Below are 18278 nucleotides of genomic sequence, written 5' to 3'. Positions count from 1 at the left end.
GTCAACATGGCTTCGTGTGTGGTTGGTGATGTCTAACAAATTTTACGGAGTTTTTCAAGGAGGTTACCAGAAAAGTCGATGAAGGGAAGGTAGTGGATATTGTCTACTTGAACTTTAGCAAGGCCTTTGCCAAAGTCTCACATGGGATATTAGTCCAGAAGGTACATTCAGTTGTCATTCATGATGAAGAAGTAAATTGGATTCAACATTGACTTAGCAAGAGTAACCAGAGAGTGATAGTGTATGGTTGCTTCTGTGACTGGGGGCCTGTGACCAGCCATGTACGACAGGGGTTGGTGGTGAGTCTGTTGTTTGTCATCTATATCAATGATTTAGATGATAATGTGGTAAACTTTTCAGATGAAACCAAGACTGTGTGCATAGTGGGTAGCGAGGAAGGCGATCAAAGCTTGCAGCGAGATACGGACCAGCTGGAAAATGGACTGAAAAATGACAGATGGAATTTAATATAGACAACTGTAAGGTGTTGCACTGTAGGGGGGTATAAACCAGGGTAGACTTCTACAGTGAATAGTAGAGCTCCGAAGAGTGAGGTGGAACAAAAAGATCAGGGAATATAGATCCATAATTCCTTGAAAGTGGTGTTATAAGTATATAGAGTTATAAAGATAGCTTTTGGTATAATTGCTTCCATAAATCAGAGTATTGACTTGGGGTGTTGGGCATTTTTCCCTGGAGCAAAGGAGATTGGGGGATATTTGATAGAGGTAACAGAATTATGAGGGATAAAGATAGGGTAAATGCAAGCAGGCTTTTTTGCACTGAAGTTGAATGAGACTAGAACTAGAGATTATAGGTTAAGAGTGAAAGGTGAAATATTTAAGGGGAACTTGAGGGGGAGGATCTTTATTCAAAGGGTGGTGCAAGTGTGGAGCTGCCATCTGAAGTGGTGGATGCAGATTTGATTGCAACATTTAAAAAAAAATTTGGATGAGTACATGGATGGAAGGGGTATGGAGGATAATGGTCCAGCTACCAGTTGATGGGACTCAGCAGAATAACAGGTTAGCACAGACTGAAGGGCCTGTTTCTGTGCTGTAGTGCTCTATGACTTTAAAAGCCTGAAAAGACATACCACTAGGCTCAAGGAGGGTTTCTGTCCTGCTGTTATAAGGCTATTGGGCAATCCCCTAGACTTACAATTTACCTCATCAAAATTGCACTTAAATGACTACCTGCACTTTCTCTGTACCTGTTGCTCTTCATTCTGCTTTCTGTTTTTGTTTTACATTGTACTGTCTCAATGCACTGATGTGATGAAATAATCTGTATGAATGGTATGCAAGACAAGGTTTTCACTGTACCTTGTCACGTGACAATAATAAAGCAGTTTACCAATTAGTCATTTAAAATTTTAATTCCCACAGTGGAATTTGTACCTTTGCCATGGGTTTTGTGAGCTAGAAGTCTGGTCACTGGTCCAGTGATTTAACATCTATGTTACCGAACCCAAGCCACCTCAAAAAATCGCTTTTCTCTAATCCCATCTGGTACTCTAGATCCAGTGCTGAATGAGTTCTGCTGTTGGAGGGGGAGCCCTGAAGAACTTCCACTGTTGGAGGGACAGCCCTGAGAGAGCTCCACAGCTGGAGGCACTGTCCTGAGGGAACTCCACTTTTCGAGGCATGGTCCTAAGCAATGTTCTTTCTAACAGCTGCATGAACCAACCGTTGTTCTGAGCAGGAAATTTTTACACGGCCTGAAACTGTGCAGCATTTTAAATCTTTTTCTTTGTATGATGCATATTATAAATAGAATGAAAATTGAAAATCATACAGTTTTGATTATATTTATTAATTGAAGGGTATAATGAAATACAGTACAACAAAGAAAATCTTTCACATTTTGTAAACTTCTCATCTGTCGTTATTACAAATCCATTGTCAAAAAACACTGTCCAGATTAATTTTGCACTCAGATGAAATATGTTGTCTTAATCATCATTAGATCATCCAAATGTTCCACTTCTAGTCTGTTTCTGGATTTACATTCAACAGGATTCATAAGAGTAAATCCATGTTCACAATCAGCACTAGAAGGTTGAAATGTTTCAATGGTGTAATAGGAATTAACAGTTCTTTAAATTCTTAGTTCTAAACACATGATTCAACATATCAATGAACATCTTAATTGAACTGAGAGGGAAGCAAAAGAGATGAAGGTGTGGCATTGCTAATTAGGGATAGTATCACGGCTGCAGAAAAGGAGAAAGTCATGGTGGGATGGTCTTACAGAGTCATTGTGGGTGGAAGTCAGAAACAAGAAAGGGTCAATAACTCTACTGGGTGTTTTTTATAAACCCCCCCCCAATAGTAACAGGGATATCAAGGAGCAGTTAGAGAGGCAGAGTCTGGAACAGTGCAGTAACAATAGGGTTGTTGTGATGGGAGATTTTAACTTCCCTGATATTGATTGGCATCTCCTTACCAAGGGGTTTAGATGGAGTGGAGTTTGTTAGATGTGTTCAGGAAGGTTTCCTGATGCAATATGTAGATAAGCCACCTGGAGGAGAGGTTGTACTTGATCTGGTATTGGAAAACGAACCTGGTCGGGTGTCAGATCTCTCAGAGGGAGAGCATTTTGGAGATAGTGACCACAACTCTATCTCCTTCATCATAGTGCTGGAGAGGGATAGGAGCAGACAATTTGGGAAAACATTTAATTGGGGTAGTGGGAAAATATGTTATTAGGCAGAAACTTGGGAGCAGATGTCTCAGGGAAATGCACAGCAGAAATGTGGCAAATGTTCAGGGAACATTTTCATGGAGTTCTACATAGGTATGTTCCATCGAGGCAAGGAAAGGATGGTAGGGTTAAAGAACCATGGTTTACCAGGTATGTAGAAGATTTAGTTAAGAAGAAAAGAAAAGCTTACAAAAGGTTCAAGAAGATAGGTACTGTTGGTGCTGTAGAAAATCACAAGGTTGCTCGGAAGGAGCTTAAGAATGGAATTAGGAGAGCCAGAAGGTGCTATGAGAAGGCCTTGGTGAGCAGGTTTAAGGAAAACCCCAGGGCATTCTATAAGTATGTGGAAAGCAAGAGGATGAGCTGTGTGAGAATAGGACCAATCAGATGCGATAGTGGAAACATGTGCATGGAGTCAGAGAAGGTAGCAGAGGTACTTAATGAATACTTTGCTTCAGTATTTATCAGGGATAAAGACCTTGGCAATTGTGGTGATGACTTACAGTGGACTGAAACGCTTGAGCATATAGACATTAAGAAAGAGGATGTGCTGCAGCTTTTGAAAAGCAATAAGTTAGATAAGTCACTGGGACTGGATGAGATATACCCTAGGCTACTGTGGTAAGCGAGGGAGGAGATTGCTGAGCCTCTTGCAATGATCTTTGCATCATCAATAAGACCGGGAGAAGGCCAGAGGATTGGAGGGTTGCAGTTGTTGTTCCTTTGTTCAAGAAAGGGAGTAGAGATAACCCAGGAAATGAGGATTGGTAAGGACATAACAAAACGCATTGATGAAGGTAGAGTAGTAGATGTAGTGTGTATGGGTTTCAGCAAGGCATTTGATAAGGTACCCCATGCAAGACTCCTTCAGAAAGTAAGGAGGCATAGGATCCAAGGAGATCTTGCTTTGTGGATCCAGAATTGGCTTGCCCACAGAAGTCTAAGAGTGGTTGTAGATGGTTCGTATTCTGCATGGAGGTCGGTGACCAGTGGTGTTTCGCAGGGATCCGTTCTGGGACCCCCTCCTCTTTGTGCTTTTATAAATGATCTGGATGAAGAAGTAGAAGGGTTTGCTGATGACACAAAGTTTAGGGGTGTCGTGGGTAGTCTGGAGGGTTGTCAAAGGTTACAGTGGGACGTTGATAGGATGCAGAACTGGGCCAAAAGGTGTGAAGTGGTTCATTTTGGCAGGTCCAATTTGAAGACAGAATATAATATATATGGTAAGTCTCTTGGCAGACCCCACTTGGAGTGCTATGTTCAGTTCTGGTCACCTCACTACAGGAAGGATGTGGATGCTATAGAGAGATTGCAGAGGAGATTTACAAGGATGTTGCCTGGATTGGTGGGTGTACCTTGTGAGAATAGGTTAAGAGTACTTGCCCTTTCTCCTTGGAGTGATGGAGGATGAGTGATGACCTGATAGAGATGTATAAGATGATCGTGTGGATAGCCAGAGGCTTTTTCCCAATGCTGAAATGGCTAACACGAGGGTGCATATTTTAAGGTGCTTGGAAATAGGCACCGAGGGGTTATCAGGAGCAAGTTTTTCACACACACTAAGTGGTGTGTGTGCGGAATGCACTGCTGATGGCACTGGTGGAAGGGGATACAATAGGGTCTTTTAAGAGCCTCTTAGATTGGAAAAATAGAGGGCTATGTGCTCAGGAAATTCTAGACAGTCTCTAGAGTAGGTTAATGGTTGACACAACATTGTGGGCCAGAGGGCCTGTAATGTGCTGTAAATTTCTATGTTCTATGAGCCAGTCTTAACTTTCTTAGAAATGGCAAATTTGATATCACAGTATTGATGTGATATTTTTGAGGCAACACTTTTGTCATATTCATAATAGTAGCTGAATATTTTTTGCTGGTCTTACAACTTTCTCTTTTCCAAATTCAAAATCGGTTGCATTAGCAACAGGGTCAAAAGGTCAAATTTCTTTTAACTCATTATCATGGAAATCTGTTGTCCAAGTGATTGAATCGAATAATAGAATTATGAATTGAATAATTCAAAATTATATCAACATTATATAAAAGAAAATTGCAGCTGTGCAGCAACAAAGGTAAAGTGTGTGGGAGCATATCAGTAATGCTTGGCTGCAGACCCTTGCATATTAGAGGGAACAATGGCTCTGTTAGAGAGATAGTCTTGAGGGAGCTCTGCAGTTGGAAATACAGTCCTGAGGGAGCTCCATTGTGGGAGGAACAATCCTGAGGGAGTTCCATTGAAAGAGGGGCATTCCTGAGGGAATTTCACTGCCAGAGGGCCATCCCTGAGGGAGCTCTGTACTGTTGGAGAAGCTGTGAGGGATTACATTTTATTGCTGTCAGTGTAAGTTTGAAATGTTACGAGTAGGCTCCCACAGCTCTCTCTTCCTACCACTTTGTAAGGCATTGATTGGACCACATGAGCAGTATTATGAGCAGTTTGAGGCCCCATATTTAAGAAAAGATGTCCTAGTGTTGGAGAGTGTCCAGAGGAGAGAATGATCCAGGAAGTGAAAGGGTTAGGTATGAGTAGCTCTGGTCCAGTACTCACTGGAGTTTTGAGGAGTTAGGGAGGGTCTCATTGAAACCTACCAAATACTAAGGGTCTAGATACAGTAGACATAGAGGATGTTTCCAGTAGTAGGAGAGTCCAGGACCAGAGGGCACAGCTTCAGAATAGGACGTCCCTTTAGATCTGATGTGTGTGGGTCCAGGATATGCCGTGATTCCTGTGTGTTCAGCATGTGCCATGATTCCACTGTATACACAGGAGACTGCAGATGCTGGAATATGGAACAAAGCAAGGAGCTGTTGGAGAGAGTCAGCAAGTCGAACAGCATCTGTGGAGGGGATTGGACCTCTGGACCTAAAGCATTGACTTCATAGGTGCTGTCTGACCCACAGTTCCTCCAGTCCCTGGATTCAGAATGCTGCAGATTCCTGGTAGTGCTAGGTCCAGGATGATCCATGATTCCCGGTATCCCCACATCCAAGATGTTCTTGGTTCCTGATGCCCCTGGGTCCAGCTATTGTGACCTTTGATGTGGTGCTGAACTCTAGCAGCAGGTGCCTCATTCTCGGTTGGACTTCTGAACACAAAGCTTGATGCCAAGTGATTAGGCAGCACAGTGAGGAGCTCTGTCTTCAGCTCCTGCAGTAGTTCTTCCAGCCACCAGGTGGGGGCCCAGCTCCACCAGCTGTGCTGTGTACAACTGGAGTTGGAAATGATAAATGGCTTTATTATTGTTACATGTACCAAGGCACAGTGGAAAAACTTCTCTTGCATGCTGTTCATACAGATCAAATCATTACAAAGTACATTGAGGATAGGAAAAGGGAACACAATAACAGTGCAGGATAAAGTGTTAGTTACAGAGAAGGTGCAGTGCAGGTAAATGAAAAGGGTCAAGGTCATAATAAGGCAGATTGTGAGGTCGATTCCATTTCATTGTACCAGAGGACCTTTAAATAGTGCAAATAGAAGCTGTCCTTGAGCTTTGGTATGTGCTTACAGGCTTTTTAAAAAATCTTCTGTTTGATAGAAGAAAGGAAAAGAGACAATGTTTGAGATGGATGGCATCTTACTGGTTGTTTTACTGAGGCAGTGAGAAGTGTAGACAAAATATATGGAGGGGAGGCTGATTTCTGTGATGTGCTGAGCTGTGTCCACGCCTCTGCAGTTTCTTGCAGTCAGCTTCAATATTGCAGCTTAGTTAAGTAGATGGACCTTAGTGCAAAGAGAATGGAGACCTTCCTGGTGAAAATCTAGACACGGCCAGGTACAGTGACACAGACACATGGGAAGGCCAGTGTTCCAACAGAAGGCCATTCAGCTCTTTGAGGCTGCCCTGCCACTCTGTATTGAGGAAGGGATGGTCCTGAGGTAGTGTCACACTGTGGGAGGGACAGTACTGAGAGAGAATAACACTGAGGGAGAATCATACTGGGAGTGACAGTACTGAGAGAGAGCCACACTTGGTGAGTACCGAGGGTGAATCACTGTGGGAGGGTCGGTACTGATGGAGTGCCACACTGTGGGAGGGACAGTACTGAGGACGAATCACTGAGAGGGGTGGTACTGAGGGAGAGTCACTCTGTGGGAGGGGTGGTACTGAGGGAAATCACACTGTGGGAGGGGCATTACTGGGGGAGAACCACACTGGGAGGTACAGTACTGAGGGAGTGTCACTGTGAGAGGGGCGGTACTGAGGCAGCGTCACAGCACCCAACGTGAAATCAGGGGCTTTAACTCTGTTTGTAGTCCACGTGTGAGAGGCAGAATGGCCTTTGCTGTCCCTAACTTGGATCTTGTCATATTTTGGAACCAGGTTCCTACATTGCAGCAAGGTACTTGAGATCTCGCTGTGTACTGAACAGTATAAGATAGCTAGCTAGGAGTGTGTGATGTTCCTGGCAGTAGCTGCTGAGGCTCAGGTGGACTTATTCCCTCATCTGCAGCCCCTCCTATGGGCCCGTGGGTCTACAGTTTAATATTGCCTGTTGGTTGGGCTGGTTGTTGTTAGAGACAGTGCTGTTTACATGAGAGTGCAATCTGGGATGGTGGGGAGAGAATAATTTTTGGGAGAACTGGCTGTCACATGGAAGAGGTTTCCCACCACCTCCCGGTTGGTCCTTTATTTAGTAAACAGGCAGTGACAGATAGCTGAGGCTGAACCGATAGTATCTTGAGCAGGGTTTCAACCTGAGGCTGGTTGCAAAAGCCATAGCTGATAGCAAAGATAATGAAGGTGAGAGATCAGGGCTCAGAGCTGCACATTTGTAAAGGACAGCAATCAGCACTGTAGCTTTCATTTGGAGGCCATTCAGCCCAGTAGACTGCATACTATCTGCTCACTTCACTGATGCAACTCAATTACTTTAATGTTAGGGAGTCATACCGCACAGAAATAGACCCTTCAGCCCAACTGGTCCAAGCTGAACAAGATCCCCATCTAACATAGTCCCATATGTCCACATTTGGCTCGTATCCCTCCAAACTGTTCTTATCCATGTATCGGTCCAAATTACTTTTAAATGTTGTTAATATACTTGCCACCAACCACTTCGTTTGGCAGCATATGAGGGAAAATTTAGTAGAAATATGCAGAATTGTAAGGGATGTAGATAGGGTAAATGCAAGCAGTTTTTTTCTGTTGGGGTTGGATGAGATTAGAAGTAGAGATCATGGGTTAAGGATGAAAGTTGAAATATTTAAGGAACCTGAGGGGAAACTTCTTCACTCAGAGGGTGTGTGAGAATGTGGAATGAGTTGCTAGTGGAAGTGGTGGATGTGGGTTTGATTGCCACATTTAAGAGAAGTTTAGATAAGTACATGGATGGGAGTGGTATGGAGGACTGTGGTCCAGGTGTGGGTCAATAGGACTAGGCAGGGTAAGTTTGGCGTGGACCAGATACACTGAAGGGACTGATTCTGTGCTATAGTGCATTATGACTAACTCGTTTCTTGTACTAACCACCCTCTGAGTGAAAAGGTTGCCCCCCTGGTTCCTATTAAATCTCTCTACTCTCACCTTAAACCAGTGCACAGTTCTTGATTCTCCAACACCAAGAAAAAGGCAGAGAGTGCATTCACCCCGTCCATGCCCCTTTTGATTTTATATACCTCTGAGATCATCATTCATTAGAACGTAGAACATAGAATTTTACAGCACATTACAGACCCTTCGGCCCACAATATTGTGCCGATCATGTAACCTACTCTAGAAACTGCCTAGAATTTCCCTACTGCTTAGCCATCTATTTTTTCTAAGCTCCATGTACCTATCTGAATCTCTTAAAATACTCTATTGTATCTGCTTCTACCACCATCACTGGCAGTGCATTCCATGCACCCACCTCTCTCTATGTACACAAAAACTTACCTCTGACATCCCCCTCTGTACCTTCTTTGATGCATCTTATAATTATGCCCCCTTGTGTTAACCATTTCAGCCCTGGGAAAAAGCCACTGGCTATCCACATGATCAATGCCTCTCATCATCTTATATACCTCTATCAGGTCACCTCACATAAGATGATGAGAGGCATTGATCATGTGGATAGTCAGAGGCTTTTTCCCAAGGCTAAAATGACTGCCACAGGAGGGCACAGGTTTAAGGTGCTGGGGAGTAGGTACAGAGGAGATGTTAGGGGTAAGTTTTTTACGCAGAGAGTGGCGAATGTGTGGAATGGGCTGCCAGCAACGGTGGTGGAGGTGGATACAATAGGGTCTTTTAAGAGACTCCTGGATATGTACATGGAGCTTAGTAATTCCTAAGGTAGGGTGGATATGTACATGGAGCTTAGTAATTCCTAAGGTAGGGACATGTTCGGCATAACTTTGTGGGCCGAAGGACCTGTATTGTGCTGTAGGTTTTCTATGTTTCTATCATCATTCATTCTTCTTCATTCCAATGAATAAAGGCATGGCCTGCTTAATCTCTATAATTCAGTTCCTTGAGCCCTGGCAACATCCTCGTAAATCTCTGCACTTTTTCCAGCCTGGTGGCAGAGTGACCGAAACCGAACACAATATTCCAAATGCAACCTCACCAATGTCTTGTACAACTGCAGCCTAACATCCTAACTTCCATACTCAATATTCTTCCTATCACTGAATTTTGGTTCAATATCTGAATTGAAAGGGCACCCTTCATTAACACCAGTCTGATGGTGTGGCCAGTAACCCTTCTCCAACAACACTCAGGAGCTTTTCTTACACTCTCCTTCCAATAGAGTGGTGCTCCTCCATAATACTACTAAAGGTGGTGTTCCTCGGGACTTCCCTCTAACAAAGCAGCACTCCGTGGATATTGGACATCAGTACACATTGCCTCAGCACTATCCCTCCAGTAGGATGGTAGTCCCTGGACTGTCCCTCCAACAGCACAGCACACTCCCTTGGCATTGCCCTCTATTTCCTGCCTCTCACATGGGGGACAGCAAGAGCTTTCCCACCCCTTTGATGCAAGCTGTTCCATGTCCTATGGTTCACCAGCCCATCAACAAAGTAAAGCCTCATGATCCAAATCACAGCACATGCTTGACTGTACTTGGAGTATTGTGTTCCGTTCTGATCGCCTCACTATAGGAAGGATTGGTGCAGAGTACATTTACCAGGATGCTGCCTGAATTAGAGAGCACATCTTATGCGGCTAAGTTGAACAAGCTAGGGCTTTTCTCTTTGGAGTGAAGGGGGATGAGATATGACTAGATAGAGGCATATAAGATGATAAGAAGCATTGATAGAGAGGACAGCCAGTGCCTTTTTCCCAGGATGGAAATGGCTAATACAAGGGGGTATAATTTTAAACTGATTGGAGGAAAGTATAATGGGGATGTCAGAGGCAGGTCTTTTACACAGAGAGTAGTGGGTGTGTAGAACACTCGGAGGTGGTGCTAGAGGTCACATGGATGAAGGAAAAATGTTGGGCGAGCTGAGAGGGAAAGGTCAGATGGATCTTGGAGTAAGTTAAAAGGTCAGCACAACATTGTGTGTCTGCTGTTCTATGTACTGTGCTGGAAATCTGAAACAAAAATAGGAACTCCTGGAAACACTCAGCAGGTGCTCTGTGGAAGGAAAAGCAGTGAGCATTTTGGGTCTGCAACTTGATCTCAGTGTGGAAAGATCCATGGAACCAGGACATCCTTGCTTTCATGGAGTCGAGTCAGATTTCCCCACCACGGGATGGAGAACCAGACACCCTACTACACTCCTGACTTTTGGTGCTGTCTGTGTGGAGTTTGCACTTTCTCCCTGCACGCTAGTAAAGAAGGCACATCCTATACTTCAAATCCATTTCCCACCCCATCCCATTTCCTCTGGTTCTCAATCCCCCCTCATCAAAGCATTCCCTTCCCAATAAATCCCAATGAGCCAGAGCACTACTTACAATTCCTTACAGAAAGTAGTTTTGCCTCACTGCTCGCAGACCTCTGAGATATATCCCACTCATTCTAAACCCTGCAGGTGGATCAAACATTCCCTTGCCATCCATCTTACTACTCCCTCTTAGGATCTGGTTTTGCCCCAATGAGATCACCATTCAGTTTCTGAACAATGAACATGAACCAGATTACATTGCTTTCTCAATGGTTTATCCCAGAGTCAATTTTGGTGACTTGGTGAATCTGACCGTAGGTGAGTGTATTTTCCTCTAGGTGAGGAATTGAATCTAATCTGCACAAGGTCTCCCCAAGGCCCTGAGCAACCTCACTGTGGCTGGTACTGAACACCCTCCCAGTGAAAGTTCATCTACCTTTCAGCTTTCTAATTGCTGGCTGGACCTGAGGTTAGTTTTATATTCCTCAAGCTGCCAAACCCAGAGCTCTGTACACCAGCCTATGTTGTGCCTCATTGTGAAAATCTGCCAGCTTTTTCTTTTGCGGGTCTTTTATTTTGTCCTTTAACCAGTCTCATCTTTGTGCTCATGTCATACTGAGATATATTTTTGTGTAACAACTTCATCAAATGCTTTTTGAAAATACAGCTACACCTATGTTTTCCGCTGTTAGCTTCATTAACTTTCTAAAAGTCTAACAAGGTCATGCCTGACAATGAAAAACATAATTTTATTGTCCACTAAGGGCCTGTTCCTGTGCTATAGTTGAACACAGTAGAACAGTAGAGCTCAGGAACAGACCCAAAATTTTTTGACCCACAGTGTTGATCATGATGCAAAATTAAACCAATCTCACCTAACCACACATGATCCATATCCCTCCACTCTCTGCTTATTCATGTGTCTGTCTAACACCCTCTATTGTATCTGCCTCCACCACCCCTGACACTCACTGGTTCTTTATCTGCCACCAACATTGACCCTTGGGATGGAAGCCCAGATGGAAGAATGGGCTTTCCTGTCCACTGACTTCCTCAGGTATTTCTGAACGGTTATTACTTCAGTCTTCTCCCTGTTCTCTATTTTACCTGCATTTATTGTGTCAGATCAAGTCAACTCAAGTCACTTTTATTGTCATTTCAACCATAACTGCTGGTACAGTACATAGTAAAAATGAGACAACGTTTTTCAGGACCATGGTGTTACATGACACAGTACAAAAACTAGACTGAACTATGTGAAAAAACAAAAAGGAATTTGGATATGGAATGGAGGGGCGAAAACAAATCATGCTGCATCTATGGCTTAGAGGGTTACAGACCAAATGCAGGCAACCACGACTTGCAGTGAGGATGCTGTGGTTGCCATGGACCAGTTGAGAAAGGCCTGTTTCCATACTAGGGAGCATTATTCCTATGGGCTAGATCCTGGTAACCTCATAGGCAGAGTTTCCTGATACCCACATATGGTCATGAACAGCTTAGAAAAGCCAGGTCCAAACCTGGTCCAGGTACTTTCTGCAAGCAGATTAGAGCAGTGTTTAATGGGTGTTTTGTTCCTCTGCAGACCGAACAGGATGCACTTGCTGCAACGCCCCTTAGGATTGAGGATGATGAGGAGGATGATCTGAACAAAACCTGGGGCGTTGAGAGATTTGATGACCTCCTTCACGATGCATCCAGTCGGAATGTGGATGAAGTGCGGCGCACCTTCGATGAAGCAGATTTTGAGTGTGAGTCTGTGCGTTAATGTGGTGTTTCAGTTGAGCTGATCATTTGGGATTTCACAGGTGCAGATCCAGACTGGAATGAAGTTTGGAGCTTTCTATTACTAGTTAGAGTGTTTGCCATGTATCCCAACCAATGTAACTCAAAATGATATCCTCTTATAAACAGTACAGCTTCCCTAAAACACTGTTGCCTCATACCTAACTTGCCTAGTCCTAATCACTCTGAGATTTGAACCCAGAGAAACCACAGGAATTGTGGATTAAAGGCTAAAAAGCTGATTTGCATCACTAATTCATTAACAGTGGTAGGAAATCCATCCTTAGCCAGTAAGATCTATTGCAAGGATTGCAAGGGACAAAATTGGTCTTCTGAAAGATCAGAATGGTAATCTACATGTGAAGTCAAAAGAGATTTGGGACATCTTAAATGGATTTTTTTGCATCTGTATTTACTCGGGAGGTGGACACAGCCTATAAAAGTGAGGCAAAAAAAGCAGCGATGTCATGGACCCTATACTGATTACAGAGGAGGAGGTGTTTGCTGTCTTTTGGCAAATCAGGGTGGACAAATCCCCTGAGCCTATGGAGTCCTTGGACTATGTGGGAGGTAAGTGCAGAAATTGCAGGAACCATGGGCAAAGATATTTAAATCATCCTTAGTGACAGGTGAGGGACCGGAGGACTGGAGGATAGCCAATGTTATTCTGTTTATGAAAGGCTCTAAGAATAAACCAGGAAGTTATAGGCTGGTGAGCCTGACATCAGTGGTGGAAAAGTTATTGGAAGGTATTCTAAGAGACCAGATATATATTTGGATAGACAAGGACTGCTTAGGGATAGTCAGTAACGATTTGTGCATGACAGATCATGTCTAACTAATCTTATAGAGTTTTTCAAGGATGTTACCACAGAAGTTGATGAAAGTGGATGTTGTCTATTTGGACTTCAGCAAGGCATTTGATAAGGTTCCACATGGGAGGTTGGTCAGGAAGGTTCAGCTACTTGGTGTTCAAAATGAGATAGTAAATAGGATTAGACATAGGCTTTGTGGGAGAAACCAGAGAGTGGTAGTAGATGGTTACCTCTCTGACTGGAGTGGGGTGCTACAGGGATTGGTGCCTAGTCTGTTATTGTTTGTCATCTATATCAATGATCTGGATGATAACATAGTGAACTGGATCAACAAATTTGCGATTGTCACAAAGATTAGGGGTGTAGTGCACAGCGAGGAAGACTATTGGAGCTTGCAGTATGATTTGGAACAGCTAGAAAAATGGCAGATGGAATTTAATGCAGATAAGTGTGAGATGTAGTTCGTTAGGACCAACCAGGGTAGGTCTTACACAGTGAGGAGTGCAGTAGAACGAAGGGATCTGGGAATATAGGTGGATAATTCATTTAAAGTGGTGGCACAGGTAGATATGATCATAAAGAAAGCTTTTGGCACATTGGCCTTCATAAATCAAATTATTAACTACAGGAGATGGGATGTAATATTGAAGTTGCAGAAGGTGTTGGTGAGGCCTAATTTGGAGTATTGTGTGCAGTATTGGTCACCTACCTACAGAAAAGGTGTAAGTAAGGTTGAAAGAGTACAGAGAAAACTTACAAGAATGTTGCTGGGACTTGAGGACCTGAGTTAGAAGAAAAGATTGAATAGGTGAGGACTTTATTCTTTGGAACGTAGAAGACTGAGAGGAGATTGATAAGAGGTATGTAAAATTATGAGGGTTATAGATAAGGTAAATGCAAACAGGCATTTTCCACTGAGGTTTTGTGGGACTACAGCTAGAGGTCATGAGTTAAGGGTGAAAGGTAAAAAGTTGAAGGGGAACATGAAAGGAAACTTTACTCAGGGTTGTGAGAGTGTGGAACAAGCTGCCTACACAGGTGGTGCATGCAAGCTCAATATTTGGATAGGTACATGGATAGTAGAGGTATGGATGGCTATGGTCAGTTGCAGTTCAATGAAACTAGGCAGTTTAAATGGTTCAGCGTGGATCAGATGGGCCAAATAGCCCGTTTCTGTGCTATATTTCTCTATGACTAATTTTAGGGTGTATGTTAGTAGTCCAAGTATTCACTACTTTTTTAACCTTTCAATGAGATGAATGGGCTTAGTACAACAATATCAGCTTCTGAACATCAGGCTGAAAGTCACTCAGAAAGAATTCAGGTCTCCACATTCAATAATTTGCAGTGTTTCGTTGCTTTGAAAAAAAAGTTGAACAACTGCATTGAAACTGAGCTTCACTAAACATGATGCTGGAAAGATGATAAAGACCATGTTGACCTTTTTCCACTGTGCAGGATAACATACAGAGATTTCTTTCCGCAAGGCATTTTGAATCTTGGTTCAGCTCAGTCATTTTGTAGTGAGATTAGTTCTTCCTCGATCCTTCCTGTTAATTCCTCGTTACAAATGTTCAGGAATAGATGTATTACCCAATCTGGCGTTTGGATCAAGAGAAGATCTCTTTGACATGTCTTTGCAGCTCACCCAGATGGGGAGAGTATACTTGGAAGATCATCATCTGGTATTCTTTCTATTCTGACTCAGGCTTAGAAATTGCAAAAGATCATGACGGCCAATGTTAACTTGAACAGAAATGTGGAGACAACTGATTTGACTTTCAGAGGATTCACATAATTTCCTTGCAAATGAAGATTAATTTCCTTAAACTTTATGAATGATTCTGAAAAATAAGCAACGTCATACCTAATATTCTTGAGTTGATTAATGTAATGAAGAATTTGAGTCTTCAAAAATTTTTATCACAGTTTCAAAACTCACATAAAAGGCTTTCAGGCAGTTTCCTTTTGAGAATCATCTGTCTTCCGTGTGCAAACTGATCATCATTTTCAATACAAAGCTCTCGAAATAGTCAAGAATTATGAGCATGAGATTTTATTTTATTTACTGCTGTGAGAAACAGTACTTAATGATTTGTACAGCTGATTACTTAGTATTTCTGTGACAAAATGTTGTCTGAATTAAATAGTGAATGGTAAGTATGTTAGGTACAGATTTTTTTCAAGAAAGTAATCACTCCATGGTGGCATTGTGTCATTGATGGTGCCCCATCTGTTGCACAAGCAAGAACCTTGGTGAGCAGAATGTCCTTCTCTTCGAAAAATTGCTCAACAACCCTATTGATTCCCCCTTCGTATCTGTAGTCCCCTTGCAAATAACAGCCTCTTGAACCATGCTTTCATCTTTTATGAAGCGGACATAACCAAGAAGCAAAAATCTGTTGTCTGAAAATGCTGACTCATCTAACTGCAGAGCAAATTCAGCAATAATGCACAGGCCAGGCCTGGAAATAACACTATTTACACATGATAAGCCAAAAGCAGAAAACATTATTTTCAACCACTATAATGTGCTTTGAGCAAAGTCTAAGAGAATGGTGGGTTAGCTTGAGATGAGGTTACATGATCCTTGTAATCAGTTATGAGGTACTGAGGATCAAATGCTTATAATAAGTAATTCATTTAAATTAAACCTGTAATCCCTAGGTTTTCCCCCTTGCTACCGATCACACCCCATCCCACTGCCCCCTTTATCTTTATTGCCCCATAGAAACTCCCAGTGCTCCCAGGAGGGACAATGTCACCCACTTTGTGAACCAATGGTCTATTCCAAATAAGAAATCCTGAATCCTGAAGCTCTCAAAAGATAATTGGCAGGTCAACTTTTTTTGAACTACGCTCCTAAACTGTGGAACTCAATACCTAAAACTATAAGAGATGCAGACTCAATTGACACTTGTAAGCCTACTCAAAACCTATTTATTTAGCCTTGCTTTTAACTTGCTTCATTTGTCTTTATTTTCTTGTTTGTACTTTGTCCCTTTGTAAAGCACTTTGAACTACAGTGTTGGTATGGAAAGTGTTTTTTTAAATAAGTTGTATTATTATTATTATGTCCATCAGTTTAGCAACACTATGAGCACTTTGTCACCTTACACAATTATGGATTTTTGTTGTTGTTCTAATTGTATTCTTTCTTGTAAAAATTGTATATAGTTTATGTTTAATGTAGGCTTTTCTTCTGAATGCTGCTTATAAGATGCTATGTGCCTGTGATGCAGCTGCAAGTAAGTTTTTAATTGCACCTATGCATAAATGTACATGTACTTGTGCAGATAACAATAAACTCAATTTTGACCGTGACTTTTTGCATTGTTGTGTTGCCACTTTTGGGAGTGTCCTGTCTGCATTCAACTGCAGTGATCCTTATATGGAAAGTGTCACTGACTGGGCATACCCTTGTGCTAACATTAATCTGTCTATTTACCTACAACAGACCACCGTCACTCCTCACTTCACACTCACCACCCCCTCTCCACACACCTGCCATCAGAGGGCCGCAGGAAGAAGGGGAGCCAGAAGAAGAGCAAGAAGATGGCCTCTTCTCCGACTGGTGCACCCACCATCGAGGAGGGGGATGAGGAGGATGAACAAAGTGATGGCGCACTGGAGAAGAAAGAACCCAAGGAAGGCCCCATTCCCTCTCACACCGCTGGAGATGTTCAGGTGAGGTCAGATGGAGTAAAGGGCAGAGTGATCCTCAGCCTAGTGATGGCACGTGGGGGTTGAGGACATTGCAGCGGGGTGAGGGTAAGGTTGGGAAGAGGAGTAAGGTTGAGGGGTTAATGTTGCATAGAGGTAGGGATAAGATTGGGTGAGGGTGAGGACGTAGGTTTCAGGTGGAGTGGGTGTAATAATGTTTTCGCTCCTGGGAAAAGAACATCGCTGGATACTGAACCCAAAACAAAAATGCTGGAAAATCTCACTGGGGTCAGGCAGCATCTGAGGAAAGAAAAACATGTCAGTGTTTCGGGTCTGGAACCCTCCTCAAAGCTGTTAGGAGAGTACTGGAGTCACAGTTTAAAAGCAGACCTGTGGGGCAGGGGGAGTGGGGAGACACAAGAAACCGCAAGGGTGGGAATCTGTAGCAACCAAGAAGTGCCGGAGAGTCAGACAGTATCTGTCAAGAAAAATAAAGAGCTGACTTTTTGGCTTGAGACCCTCCATTTGGGGGAGGGGTGGAGAGAAGACAAATTATGACAGATCAGGTGATAATGAGCAGGAGTGTGAATCGTTAGTGAGGTGTTTTAAAAAGACAAGGTAAGAAACGACAGCAGTGGGATGATTAAAGCAGCAGTTTTGTATTTCACCTACGCTCAGACCACTGGGGTGATCCTGTGATTCCTGTTGCCCTCACTTTAGTTCTCAGTCCCATTCCCATTCTGAACTGTCTGCGGCATTCTCTACTGCCGCAGTGAGGCTCAATGTAAACTAGAGAACAACTTCTTATCTTCCATCTGGCCATTTTGCAACCCTCTGGAATGATCTATAACTTCAGGTAAGATGTTCTCTGCTTCCCATTGTCTTGCTGTTGTCCCTCTCCCACCTTGTTCCTTAAAGCTGCTTTGCTATTGGTCAGCACTTATCTGGCACATTACCGTTACCCCCTGAGAGGCCACAAGCAATATCCACAGTCTTCTGTCTTAGAACATTACAGCGCAGCACAGGCCCTTCAGCCCAGTCCTTCAACCTATGCTTAAAATGAATCTAACCATTCCCTCCATGCTTAACCCTCCATTTTTCTCTCATTCATGTATCTCTGAATGAGAGAAAAAAGTTTCTTAAATGTCCCTAATGTTTAACCTGTCTCTGCAACCACCCCGACAAGGCGATCCATGCACCCACCACTCTCTATGTAAAGAAATTATATCTGACATCCCCCACTATACTTTCCTCCAATCACCTTAAAATTATACCCCCTTGTATTAGCTAGTGAATGTCCTAGTAAATTTCTTTTCAGTTGGTCTTATATTACTATATCCTTGTAAGATGATATCCTAATAAAGAACCCAAAACTCTGCACAACTGCAACAAAACCTCCTAATACAAACTCCAGTGCATTTCCATATTAAAAAAACCTGATGTTTGCCTTCTTGACCATTTGTTGGACATGACTGTTAAGCTTTTGTGATTCA

At 42.9% G+C, this 18278-nt stretch overlaps 1 protein-coding gene across 10 annotated transcripts in view; it reads left to right on the top strand.

Moving 5' to 3' along the window:
• Positions 1 to 18278, top strand: part of LOC140727548 (anion exchange protein 2-like) — a 251153-nt gene that overhangs the window by 170919 nt on the left and 61956 nt on the right. For all 10 annotated transcript variants that reach the window (XM_073045039.1, XM_073045022.1, XM_073045078.1 and 7 more), the window contains 2 exons: positions 12108 to 12273; positions 16580 to 16809. In XM_073045039.1, coding sequence (XP_072901140.1) covers positions 12108 to 12273; positions 16580 to 16809 — 396 coding nt within the window. The remainder of the gene's footprint in view (positions 1 to 12107; positions 12274 to 16579; positions 16810 to 18278) is intronic.

Source organism: Hemitrygon akajei, chromosome 1, assembly GCF_048418815.1.
Source record: "Hemitrygon akajei chromosome 1, sHemAka1.3, whole genome shotgun sequence".
In the NCBI taxonomy this organism is placed as follows: Eukaryota; Metazoa; Chordata; class Chondrichthyes; order Myliobatiformes; family Dasyatidae; genus Hemitrygon; species Hemitrygon akajei.
The sequence above is the reverse complement of the archived record's forward strand: the minus strand, read 5'-3'. Positions and strand labels throughout refer to the sequence as shown.